The sequence below is a fragment of the Aethalodelphis obliquidens genome, unplaced genomic scaffold (genome assembly GCF_003676395.1).
Source record: "Aethalodelphis obliquidens isolate GAN/ISIS:26980383/991018 unplaced genomic scaffold, ASM367639v1 scaffold63, whole genome shotgun sequence".
Classification (NCBI taxonomy): domain Eukaryota; kingdom Metazoa; phylum Chordata; class Mammalia; order Artiodactyla; family Delphinidae; genus Aethalodelphis; species Aethalodelphis obliquidens.
The window spans coordinates 8,107,932-8,121,838 of NW_020838007.1; the positions used below are offsets into that span (position 1 = coordinate 8,107,932).

General features: G+C 41.4%; 1 protein-coding gene across 1 annotated transcript in view; it reads left to right on the forward strand.

Moving 5' to 3' along the window:
- Window positions 1-6,977: 6,977 nt before the first annotated feature.
- The window catches only part of EPB41L3 (erythrocyte membrane protein band 4.1 like 3), a 162,936-nt gene continuing 156,006 nt past the window's right edge, over window positions 6,978-13,907 (forward strand). Inside the window, exon 1 of the mRNA XM_027088658.1 lies at window positions 6,978-7,291. Within this exon, the coding sequence (XP_026944459.1) occupies window positions 7,237-7,291 (55 nt within the window). The 5' untranslated portion in view covers window positions 6,978-7,236. The remainder of the gene's footprint in view (window positions 7,292-13,907) is intronic.

Here is a 13,907-nt window from a genome sequence, read left to right on the forward strand (position 1 = left end):
TCTTGCCATTGGTGGTTGGGAGTTATTTTTGTATATTTATTGATTAGAGTGCTGAAATTCTCCCTTTTCTGATGGGAAGAAGCATAAAATATTACTCAGGGAAGGTAACTAACATTTACTGAACACCTATTACGTTCCACAATCTTTTCATCTCTCTCTTTGTTCTGTATCCTTCATTTTATTTCACAAAGAAGCTTAGAATAATTTTGTTAATGGGTCACGATCTTTACCATGGCTCTATGCTGTAAGCGTGATTAATTTCACTTTACAGATGAGTAAAAAAGATCGAGAGAACTCAAGTGACATTGTAAAACTATGAAATGAAGCAAATATCTAAGTTAAACCTTGCTGTCTCTCCAATAAAAATGAGATGATCTGCTAATGTTAAACTAACTCAGTACCAGGACAACGACAAAATATGCCTCACCCCACGCATCAAAGTCTTTCTGGTCACACCTGTTTTAATGGGATGACATTCTACTGCAACAGATTCATTCAAGGAATTTGGGATCTGCCACAGACAGGCCTTAGCTGATCCATAGTGATTGCATCTAGGAAATAAAGACCCCAGCTTTTCACCAGTTTATACCATACCCTCATTTCCAGTGGTTTATGGATAGAGACCTATAGACAAGGCATGGTCCAGGTCAGAAACACATTATGTAAGCATGTAAGAATTATTTTCTAGGACCATGTCCCTTAAAATGGTTAATCTGAAATTTTCAGAGGCATTTATCCTCTAAAAACATACCATGTCTCTTCAATTCTCAGATGCTCTGTGGTTAGCCCATTGATTTAATAACAGCTCTGGGGGAAGAAAACACTATCACGTTATACATACGAATTAGTTTCACATCCCAATTTCAGAGATATTGAAATGTTCAGAGAAAAGCACGTGGTAGAAATGAGGAAATAAAGAGTTCTTGTGACATCATTCTCTGGAAGTAAACTTTGTTCCTTGTGGTCAGCTGTATCCAGATGATATTCTGAAAAAGACAAAAAAAGAGGAAGGAAAAGTCCTCTTGATTTTGAATTTGTTCTGGATGACCCACTTAGACCGTGATTCTAATGGGTAAATGGGTCATGCCTGGGGCACCGGGCTCTCCTGGGCTGGCTCCCGAGATCTGGATTAAAATCAAGGCTCAGCCACAATGCCTGTGAACTTGCCCAGGCTTCATGAATACAGCAGGCAGATGAAGGCCTAGCTTGTAAGGCTGATGGACATTTAGAAGAGCTCACCTGGGTGGGGTACCCTGCCAGGTGGTCACGACTGTTGCTGTACATTTTCTATGATGGTTTTATGACCTGTTGGTCTCAGCCACCCTGCCTGGGAGTCAAACAGTAACTAAAAGAGTCAGAAAACATTATTTCCCTGACTCATCTCTTTGCCTGAATCTCAGGAATTCCAGAACCCTGTCCAGATTCTTCTTTCTAGTCACCATCATTCTTCCAGAGTATGTAAGGTACATCTCATGGGCTTGGGGTCCTTAGTTACCTTGTGGCATCTGCCACCTTCCCCTCTGCTGCTCTGGGTCCCTGCCATGACGTCAGCAGTGGCTCTCAATTCCTGGCAGAGGCCAGCGACTTCTCTGGGGACCCTTCGCTGGCCTTGCTGAAACTCCAGCATCAGTGCTGTCAAATTTCACGTCCCTCAGGGATCCCCGGGGGACTGCTTTTAGTTGGCATTCACACTTTCATGACAGCTCCTGTAATTCCAGGGGGACACTTAAGTTTTTATGAGAGGTTAAAACAAGTGAAAATCATCACTTCCAGCTCAGTCACAAACTACTTGTATACAATCAATAAGTCACTTAACTCTCTGGGTCTCAGTTCTTCCTTCCTAAAATGAGGGCTGGAAGAGCTTATTTCTTTGGTCCTTTCCAGCACTAACATTCTCTGAGTTAAAACCATTTTGGCTGGTGTAAGAAAATACGAAGTCACATTTGTCATATTTAGAAAACAGTTTTAGAATCTCCTTAAACGTATGCTGTTTCGCATTTTAAAAGTAAGCATCTGTTTGATGTTGGGGGAAATCAAATTGTAGGCTGCAGATGTGATCCTGTTGTCTGTGGAAACATCTATTTAAAGCCTAGATCTCTAACCAAGTCTGGAGGCGGCTGCCAAGGTTTCTGTGTTCCTTTACCTGTTTTCTGGTCTTTGTGGGATGAAGATTTGGGGAATTTTTCCGGCTCAGGTGTCTTCTTTCCTCCTGTGTTTAGCACTTTTTCTAGCCTGGGATCATTTTCCAGCCTCCCACTGCACTTCCTCTCTGATGTAAGAGCAAAACATAGTGGCTGCAGACACCCGTGGCCTCGGGATTCGATTGGAGAGCAAACCCTGATGGTCTTTGGATTTGAAATCACTGCGGGGGGGGGGGGGGCTTTCTACTGAGATGCCATGAAGCAAAATGTTCTAGTTTGATGTAAAAACTCAACATTCCAAATCTTTATTCTCTTTTGCTTTTCCTTTTCTGCCTTTTCTATGAAAGGTGTAGGTTGTTAAAAAACCAAAATGCAGTGGAGTCCATTTGAAGATCTAATTGGCTTTATTCAATGATTCATGAATCAGGAGGCATCCCATCTGGCAAAGAGAAAAAATGTTCCGAGGAGCTGAACATAATGGGAGATCTTTAAAAGTAGAAGGGGGCAGGGCCGAGGAAAGAGCAGATTCCCTCACTTCCTTTGGGGGATGGAGGGTGGGACCGTAATCAGTGGATTACCTGCTACTGCTGACCAGGCAAGTCCAGATTGACTGGTTTAAGCTTACAGTCCTGGGAGAAGTTGAAACTGCAGTTAGGTTGGGAATGAAGTCTCGGTTTGCTTATGTGAGGCTTAGTACAGGGGACTGCATTTTGGGCCTGTTGTCTCTTTTTTTTAACAAAGTGAAACTACAACATCTAAGTTTTTTAGAAGGTTAAATTTCTGTGTTTTGAAGATCTGGGTGACGTTTGACAGAATGTCACGGAGCTAAATCATGAAGAGTGTGTGTGTATGTGTGTGTGCGCGCGCATGTGTGTGTAAATGGGTGAAAGTGGGTCCCATGCACTTTTTCCCCTAGTAGTAAATATATCTGGTTCTCACCTATCTTAAAGATTCAAAGTTTGTAGAGGTTTTTTGTTGTTGTTTTTGGCTTTTTTTTGTTTTTTGGTGTTTGTTTGTTTTGTGTGTGTGTTTCTGCATCCCACTTCCAACTCTCATACCCATCTTACTTATTTACATCAACAGAAAGTACTGAAAATTGTAACCTGTTTACTCTTTCATTATTCTCTGGAACGCCTAGCTCTTAAAATCCAATTTGAGAGAATATTCTTATAACTGAACTTAAACTCAAGGGAGAACTTCATATTTAGACGCTGTAAGGGGAAATGCCCCAAACTAAAAGCCTCCAAAAATAGGATCTCAGATACCAAATTTAGGAAGGCTAGACCCTCTATAAGTGATGAGAATAGTGAGTCTTATTTTTATAATAATAATTGGTACTATTCATTACGTGCTGGTTACATTCCAGACTCCATCTGCTATATATCAGTAACAATAAAGCGAAATGTTTTTTTGTTTGCTTGTGTCATACCAAAAAGGCTTAATGGATTGTTTTCAATTTAAAGAGATCTGATTACAAATAGTGACAGATACGCTTGCACTCAGTCGCTCTGTGAGGCCACTGGCAAGTGTGGGCCTGACCCTCTGAAGAAGCAGAAAGTGAGGTACGACCAGAGGCTCCAAGGCTCGAGGATGTGGAGGACAGGCATGCTGGGAGGCATATGTGAAAATGCAAACAAGGATTATAACCAGGAGCTCCAGGAGGGAAGTCATGGACCAGGTGCTCCAAAGGAATCGTGTTCAATGTAAGCCAAGTTGCTTCTCATTTGGACAACTCAATGACATATACTGGAGGAGGGAAGGAACACAGTAGTTTTTGATAATAATTAATGAGTCTTGAGCAGTGCTGGAAAAGCTCGGCAACATTTTGTGTGTTTGTGTCTGTACGTATGAGTGCATGAGTGTGTGCCTGTACATGTATGTGTCTATACATGTGTATATGGTATGTGTCTACACATATGTATAAGCAATATGTATGAGTATTATCTGTTCATGAGTATGTATCTGTTGTTGAGTTTATATACATATGTGCCTATGCGTGTATATATGTATGTCTGAATACAAATTGTGCATGTGTGTTTATGCACATGTATGTATGTCTGTACATACGTATGAGTGTGTATCTATACATATAGTGTCCATACACGTGTGTACGAGTGTGTCTATACGTGTGTATCTAGGCATTTCTATGGCTGTGTGTCTATTCATGTATGGATATTTGTATCTGTATTATGTATGTATCTGTGCATATATATATATGTGTATCTTTGCCATTAAGAGCTTGGGCAATAGAACAGGACAGAACTGGGTTTAAGACTCTTCCATCATAATTGTGCAACCTTGGAGAAATTTCTTGACCTCTTTTCCTTTCAATCACTTTATCTTTAAATTGGACATAATAATCATTCATGCCTCATAGGTTGTAGTGAGGGGCATATCGAAAGATGTTGGTAATGCTCTGGCTTATAAGCAGCTAAAAGCATTAGTCATCACGATCATCACCTTCATCGCCATCTCTAGTCCTCGTGTCCTGAGGACGCTGAGGCTGTGAGAGTGAGATACCCCCTTCCAGTGACGCAGGCGGTACATTGTAGGTCCAGGATGCTAGCCCCGGTTGGTCTGTGTATTGCCCAGAAGTATCTGTTAGATTGTGATATCTTTGCTGCCTTTCTGCACGATCTGGAAAAAACAAGTTGATGGCTCTGGTTATGAGCTGTAGACAAGGTTGCTCCATCACCATGGGTGAATGGGAGTCCCTTGCACTGTTTGTACGTCTCTAGTTGAGAACAGGGCAATGGTCCCTGTCCTGGGCAGTGTGGGCTTTGGAGTCCACCAGACCTGAATTTGAGTCCTTAATGTAGCACTGTATGACCTGGGCCCAACTTTTGTTTATTTGTTGCTTTTTTCTTGCTTCTTTGGGTGTTTTTAGGACCTCAGATGTACAAATTGGACTTCTAGTAATCCTTGGTTAATGATACACTCTCATCTGTGTTCCCTCTTTATTTATTTGGTTATTTTTTAAATGCAATGAGACCACGTTCCTGAACAAAAGCTAGGATTTGACAGTAACCCAGTAAACCATCTAACCATTGGGCTGTTCCCTCATTTCATCCCAGTTCCGCCTGCATTGACCTCATCCTGAATCTCACGTTTATTACTCCTTTATTTTCCTGTACATGCAATCTTATTGCATTCATAAGTATTCTGAAAAAGACACTTTTAATCATGATTGTTTTTTACTTTCTGAAGAGGACATAATGTTGCATGTAATCCTTTGAGATTAGCCTTTTATTGGGGAGATTCAGCTCCATTCTGATATGCTGTACTACATTTACTTTGTTCTATTGTTTAATATTCAAATGTATAAGACATTCCATAGTTTATTTATACACTCACATGTTGATGGGGCATTTGTGTATCTTCAGGATTTTACTGTTGTGGAGAGAGCTGTTTTGACATTGTTGAACATAACTCTTCATGCACATGTCCAAGAATTTCTCTTGGACAGGAGTGGAATTGCTGGATCATAGGGTGGATGAATGTTTAACTTCAGGATATATTACCAAATTGTTTTTCAAAGTTGGTTGCCCCAATTGTCACTCTACTTGGAATATGGATCCACAGTCCTTTAACACTTGGAATTGTTAGACTTTTTCATTTTTGCTAATTGAATGGGTATAAGATGGTTATCTCATTGGGGTTTTAATTTACGTTTCTCTGACAATTAATGATGATGAATACTTCTTCTCATGCTATTGGCCGTATGTCTTTGTTCTGCCATGAAATGTCTCTTCATATATTTTGATCACTTTTCTCTTGGGTTGTCATTTTCTTACCGGTCTGTAGGAGATGTTGGGCAAGTTACTTAATCGTTTTTGAGATAATTTCTGCATCTGCAAAGATGAGGATGGGACTTCCTTGGTGGTGCAGTGGTTGGGAGTCTGCCTGCCAAGGCAGGGGACATGGGTTCGAGCCCTGCTCCGGGAAGATCCCACATGCCACGGAGCAACTAAGCTTGTGCACCACAACTACTGAGCCTGAGCTCTAGAGCCCACAAGCCACAACTACTGAGCCTGCATGCCACAACTACTGAAGTCCGCGTGCCTAGAGCCTGTGCTGCGCAACAAGAGAAGCCACCGCAATGAGAAGCCCGCGCACCGCAACGAAGAGTAGCCCCCACTCGCCGCAACTAGAGAAAGCCCGCGCGCAGCAATGAAGACCCAACACAGCCAAAAATAGATAGATTTATTTTTTTTAAAAATGGGGATGATAATTCGGTGTTCAGAAGGTTGATTTTCGGATTCATGTTTACATATGGTACCGTAAATACTGACATAGAGCACAACAGATGATCAAAAAAGAAAGTTAGTTCTTGCTCTCTGCTTTAGTGAGCAAAAACTAACTTTGGACCCTCCATTTGGTAGACTGGCTTTGTTGGAATTTGCCCCATTTGCTTAGTTGGAGAATCTCTGCTTATTGGCCTGGGCAGTGTAGTCCTCCTAATATTTTTATACTTTAGGGAATAAAGCAGTTCAATGAACTCAGACTCCCTTGGAAGAAATACAGGGAAAGAAAGTGGAAGGGCAGAACTTCAGTGGAGTCCTTGGAAAAATGAAGGAGAAAAAAAATCAGTGTCACTATTCCATTTTGCTCTCAATAGCCCTGTCTGTAGATGTTTGAAGTGTGTATTCGTATGGCAATGGGGGAAACTAAGGAGTTTTTAAATGCTCATCTACATAGTTAAACTGAAAATTCGATACTAAGCAAAAGATTCTGCGGTGCTGCTTGGGAGCCGGAGGTCATAGGAAGCCCTATGTGACTTGAGGTGTTCTGTTTGCTGCTGCTGAAGCTCCTTCCACAGCACTTTTCCGAGTGCTGCAGTCATGCAGAGAAGCTACAGAGGGAACCAGCAAGACCATTAGGAGACAGATCTGAAAGACACTGTAAGATATTGTGCAGTGATTTCTGCCTGCTCCTGGCTTGTTTTTCGAGCGCTGAATTCAAGGAGAGTAGCTGGATGTGGTAGGAAAACAATTGCTTTACCGTGGTTCTGTTTGTGTATCATTGAGTCTATTCTTGGAGGAATAGAAGCCAGGATGCCAGCGCTCCGGTCACTTTGAAATCGCTGCACTGCAGTATGCCGTCCTTCATCTGCCTCTATCTGTGCTCAAAGTCCCTCTTAGGATTTGGAGGTAACGTTTTCGTCTTCCTAACATGAATAGTACTTATGAGAGATGACCGTTTTTAGGGATTTACTCTTAATTGGATAAATATTTAAGCAAGTCCACATGTAAATTCAACCAGGGAAATGTGGAAATTCTTCTTTAGTGCCCGATGCCTCTGAAAATGTTGGTTCATTCATGACTTTGCTATGTTGATTGTTCTCTAGCTTTCCTCTGGTTTAAAAGCTTTGCTTTTCAGTTTTTAGTAGGAAAATCTGGAAATCGGAACAGACGAGGTTTAGCCACAATGTCATCTCACCTTTCCCTTTGTCCTTCTTAGTCTCCGCCAGTCTGATTCATCAGAAACTCTTTGCTCTAAGGATACATCTTAGAGAGTTTGGAAACAGCTTTTAGTTGTGATGGCAACTTCAGCTGAAGAAATGGTTAAGAGAAAAGTTTGAATGCTCTCCAAAGACAAGAATGCCACGGGCTTATGCCCAGGTTTTGTGGTTCCCAAGTTGTAATTCACTTTCCTTTGTGCCAAGAATTACACAGACGAAGAGTCAAATATAACTTAACTTATTTCGTAAGTAATTGTAAAAACAACTTCATTAAAACATGGATGATACATATACCTCAAAGGGATGAAGCTGTCAGTCAAGCCAGGAACCTATCTCAGGCTGGAGAATCTCATGTCTGGCTCCCTCGGTGGCTTTTGTCGGTCTTTTGTTGATCATTAGGAAAATGAATTTTAACAATAATTGGTGTTAGAAGTGACTAATTAGCAAGGTATGTATACAGAAACTCAGAGAGGGTTTTCAGTGGGCTCTTCTCCTGTTGAAATGTATTGATCTTGACATGTATTTAATCAAGAGGGTTCTTAATCTTTCCAAAGGGGCTGCTTCCTATCTGTCATCTTCCTCATCCTGAGAGACACGGGGCTTTGGATGAACAGGAACGTAACCCCTTTCCTGCCAACTACTGAGTTGCTAATTTCTCTTAATTCTTTCCTTTTCTGATAGTAACTTTCAAAAACATTATTATTAGCTGGGAGATTTTGGTGTGATATTTTGAGTATTATCCTTATATTGTACCACATTATATTTTCCTTTGATTGTCTGCTTCTGAAATATTTCTTACATTAATTTTTCAGTGAATCCAGAAATTTTTGCAAAACTATACAAAAATTAACTTTCTCTTATGGAAGTTACAGAGAAAATAGGCCTCTCTTAATAGAGCTGTTTTGCTTCAAATGAACTTTGATAGAATGTACCTTTTAGTTTCAAATTGGTGAGAAATTATTTGTACAGAAAATCCAAATCTTGCCCCTTGTTGTTATTGGTACCTGTAGTTTTAGTCACACTTTATTTATGTATTTATTTATTAAAAGTTCGGTTTTGGGCTTCCCTGGTGGCGCAGTGGTTGAGAGTCCGCCTGCCGATGCAGGGGACAGGGGTTCGTGCCCCGGTCTGGGAAGATCCCACATGCCGCGGAGCGGCTGGGCCCGTGAGCCATGGCCGCTGGGCCTGCGCGTCCAGAGCCTGTGCTCCGCAATGGGAGAGGCCACGGCAATGAGAGAGGCCCGTGTACCGCAAAAAAAAAAAAAAAAAAAGTTCGGTTTTATTTATTTATTTTTTATTTATTTCTTAATTTTTGGCTGTGTTGGGTCTTTGTTGCTGCGTGCAGGCTTTCTGTAGTTGCCACGAGCGGGGGCTACTCTTTGTTGTGGTGTGCAGGCTTCTCATTGCGGTGGCTTCTTGTTGCAGAGCATAGGCTCTAGGCGTGCCGGCTCAGTAGTTGTGGCACACAGTCTCAGTAGTTGTGGCTCGGGGGCTCTAGAGCGCAGGCTCAGTAGTTGTGGTGCACGGGCTTAGTTGCTCCGTGGCATGTGGGATCTTTCCGGACCAGGGTTCGAACCCACGTCCCCTGCATTGGCAGGCAGATTATTAACTACCACGCCACCAGGGAAGTCCCTATTCACACTTTATGTGTAAGGAGAATAAGAACCAGAGAGGTTTGCATGACTCAGAATTAAACAGGAAATAGTGGAACAAACAGAGGGACCTAAGAACAGAAAGCAGTCTCTTCCCTCCAGGTTGAGAACTTTCTCCCCACCAGTAGCCATCCCTACGGCACCAGCTGCCAGCCCTATGGTACCAGTGTGGTCTAACTGAAGTAGTAGGCATGCACTGGAATCTGGTGGGCACACTTGGAGAAGTTATGATAAAGTCAGGTTATGAAGGGCTTTACAAGTTGGATGGAAGAGGCTAGAAATGAGAAAAGTTGTGTCAGGGGGTTCCCAAATTCAGTTACTTGCTAGGAGGACCCATAAGATTCCGCATACATTTGTGCTCACAGCTGAGATTAATTACAGCAAAATGTTGCAGAGCAAAAGCAGCAAAGGGAAAGGGTGCGTGGGTGATGCCTTGGGGAAACCAGCCCTGAGCTTCCAAAGGTCCTCTGCCCACGTAGTCACACAGGACATGCCTAATTCCTCCAGCAACAAACTGACAACACGTGGAAAATGGTGTCCACCTGGGAGCTTACTAGAGACTCCACGCCCAGGAGTTTTATTGGGGGCTGGTCCCATGGACATCCTCTGCCGAGTACCCATCAGAATTCCAGGCTCCCAGAAGGAAAGTGGGCGTTCGGCATAAGCCACATCGTTTGTACCAACAGTTTGGGCCCAGCAAGTCACCTGATCAGCTGGGAGCAAAGGGGACTCTTTCCCAATCAAGTACCAGCCAAGGGCCACCCTTGCGAGCAGGGCTTTCTAAGGATAGCATCTCAGCCCTGCTGTGCACAGGAGCTACTGTAGGTTATTGAACAGCTACGGTGACCTTGAAAACCGTGGTTCAAAAGATTCCATTGGAGTGGAGTGGAGAACAGAGTGGAGTAGTTGGTGAGAGACTGGAGCCGGGAGATTGGAAATAATCCAGTCCAAATCTCAGCTATCAGTATGAGAATAAAAAGAGGAGGGATAGATGTGAGAGATAGTTGGCCAGGAGAATAAATGGCTTGGAGATAAGGAAGGAGGGAACAGGAAGATGTTTTCAAGTCTGGGAAATGAAATACCTGGTAGGTTTTTTTCTGGCAGAAGACGATTACTTAGGTAGAGCCACTCAATGGGGAGGGAAACATTCTAAATTCTGGATATATTGATTTAATATATAATTCATATATATTATATATTATGTTTAGAATATATATTTATATTATAATATGTATATTATATATTATAAAGTAATCAAAGTATATGTATATTTATTGTATATATTATAAAATAGGCATATTTTACCACCAATGAAATACATTCAAGATATTGGTAAATTATTAAAAAAACTGATTCTAGCATGAAATTCACGTCCATAGTATATTCTTGTGTCATGATTAGACAAGTAGAGTAAATCGCATAATAAAATAATTAGTGTTGAGAGGAAAATTTGACTTGTAGTAGCAGTGAAGGAGACACTGTTAACAGACATAATTTTAACCTAGAAATAGTATTCACATCATTTAAAAGTATTTATTTGTAGCAACTTTTATTCTCCTTACCACTCATTGACAGTTGGAACGCTTTACCTGAGCTGTGTAATCTCATCTTGATTTTTTTAAAAACATAAATAGCTCATGTTTTCTTATGTGTTTGCAAGTAAGAAAGAAGTAGCCTGTGAGCAATCCCCTAGAGGTTTCTGTGCGGTATCTCCAGCCACATGGCTTCTGAGAGTCCACAGTTATATTTCCTCCCCATAGTTAATACATTAAATATCCAAGTCCTATTTATTGATTATAATATAACTGCTTTTCATCAGAAAAATAATCATTTCACTTAGCCAAAACAACATTTCTTCATTCTACATGTGTTTTTTTTTTTTTTTTTAATGAAGGTTCTCTCTCACTTGTGGGCGCAGAAAGTATAGTAACAGGTTTGGGATAATTTTTAGATTTGCATGTGTGGGGGACACATGTGATGCAGGAGTTGGGCAAAACTACTTCCTAAATATGTATTGTGGAGACGACATTCTTATGTTATACAAATTGGATGTGTCATGATTTTAAATGTCACCTTCGGATTCAATGTAAGAAATTCCTGACTGGCATTTTCTTGACTTTCCTTAGAAGTGACCACGTAGCTATGGAAACTTACTTTCAGTTCCTTGCTGCTCAAGAGTGAGATTTTTCTCTTTCCTTCTGGCGAGCCCTCCCCGCCCCACCTACTCCTGTTCCTCAGAACTCTTGCCATCTGCTTTAAATGTCAGGACTCCCATAAGTGGGGGGTGGGATGGGGCATCCTTCATTCTACTTGGATTCACAAAGTGCAGGTGTAAAAACAGGAAGAAGATTATCTTCTTTATCTTCCACGAGACTGTTTTGTTTGCTGTGAATTTTTAAAACTCACATCCTGTGTTGCTCTTAAGTACTTGAATTAGGTACACCAATTGTTCAAATAGAATAAATGGTTGAGGAAGTCAGAGTTAAAAGACAATATGGGAATGAAAAAGCAAAGCCAGGCCTAGATGAGTCTGAGAGGTGTATACCTTCATGCCTTGTGCATGAGGTAGGTTGCAGGTTTGGCTCTTAGGTTCCTAGCAGGGAAAGTGAAGAGGAAAACATGATCAGTGACAGATTTGAAATATCTGTAAGATAAAAATCCAAGTTTTCCAAATCCTAAAACCCAAGAGGAGATTCTTCTGTAGATGCTCTTTAAGGGTAAAGGACAGTAATTCACCAGCACCCTGTAACAGATAGTGAGACTCATATGGCTTTTGGCCAGGATGTCATCAATATATGCTTATTTATATGCTGCACAAACCTACTTGAGCAGAAGCAGTTCTAAAAAGACCACCGATTCCCAGTACACAGTCCTGCCCAAAAGCAAAATTAAGGAAATTCAGAGGAATAGGCAGCCCTGTATCCTTTGGGTGATTATATCCATGGATGTATTTCTCCCAACTGGGATTTTAATAAGAATTACTCAACACAGAATATTGGTTTATTATCTCTGACTAAAACCAGGAGTGGCAGTGTTGCCAAAGTATCTGGGGGTCAATGGAGGAAGTGTTGCTGAACCCAACTTGGGTCCACTCGCCTGAGTGAAGCCAATCTGTTGACACCGGTTGTGGTGAAGGAAAGTGCAGCATTTATTGCAGGCACCAAGCAAGGAGTCCAGGTAGCTCGTGCTTAAAAGGCCTGAACTCCCCAAAGCTTTCAGGGCAAATTTTTTAAAGACAGGGGAGGGGAGGGGGGTTGTGGGGTGTGTGATCAGCTTGTGGACAGTCTTCTGCTTGGTTGGTAGTGAGATAATCGGGAATCAACATCATCAACCTTCTGGTTCCAAGTGGTCTGGGGTCTGCACACTTGTGGGCAGCATGCAGTTAGCTTCTTCCACCTGGTGGGTGTTTGAGTATCTGCAAAACTGCTCAAAGAACATGGCTCAGAATATTACCTATAGCCCTTGAGAAGGAAGTAAAGGTCCCTGACTTTGTTTAATGGCTAAACAATTATTATTATTTGTCTTGTTTGACTGTTTACCTTTCTTTCTGCATTTTCTCACTTCTCTGATTAAATTTACTCTTTGGAACTCGGGGAAGGCCTAGGAGGCTAGTTTTTCTACAGGCAAGAGGCAGGTGGAGGACATGGGGTGGGGGGGAGCTCTGTTCCAGGAAGGCCACATAGGGTCCTACTCGGCTACAGAAGGACACAGTTAATTTTCTATAGCAAAATTTAAGAACACATCTCTAAATGGATGGTCACTGTGGCTTCACTCAGGGATGAAACAAGGGAGGACCCATAGCAGAGATAAACATCTTCCTCCAAAAATAGTCCTGGATCCACTTCAAACCAACAGAGAACATGATTCTATCTCAGGTTGTCTTACCTTTATAGCAGTTATTTGGAAAAGTTAAAAATTTGGGCTAGGAATCATGGAACAACCACATTGCTCAGAAATGAAATGTCATTAAAAGCACAGTATGTTATGCCCACTGGAAAGGAAGTCTTAAAATGCATCATACTGAAATGCAATGAACTACCCATGAGGAACGAATCCTCAGGGGCTAGCATTTGGTACAGAACAGGCTGCAAAAATAAACTCCCAGACATGATGCTTAAATTTGGATCACATTCCTGCTCATTTCAAAATACAGGCAAGCCAACCTATAGAACGTTTGCATTCCTTCCTCTAAAGAATAATTTTTTAATGAGCAGGTCAGTGTATTTGAAAATGGAATTTTATTTGACATAAACTAATGGTTCAACGGTGAGGAAATTTAGAGCCCATATGTATTTCTGATACCTCTTGGAATGCTTTCAGACGTGTTCACAACCACTCTTCTCAGAGTACCTGACTTCAGAACGCCAGAAGTTTTCCACTTTACCCTTCAAAGTGTGCTAGTGTAATGGAGAAGTCCATTTCAAAGAAACACACATAATTTAAATTCTCCATGCGTACTGCACTTATATTCAGAAAGAAAGAAAGTCTCTAAAAACTTGGTGTTTGATAAGAAAGAAATACAGACTATTCAATACAATGAAACCTATTTTATTTCAAGTATGACGAAGTTCGATGGAAAATGCTGATAAGCTTGCTTTCCATAATGACTTCAGTCTGCTCCCTAACCTGACATCTCTTACCACATCTCTGTTG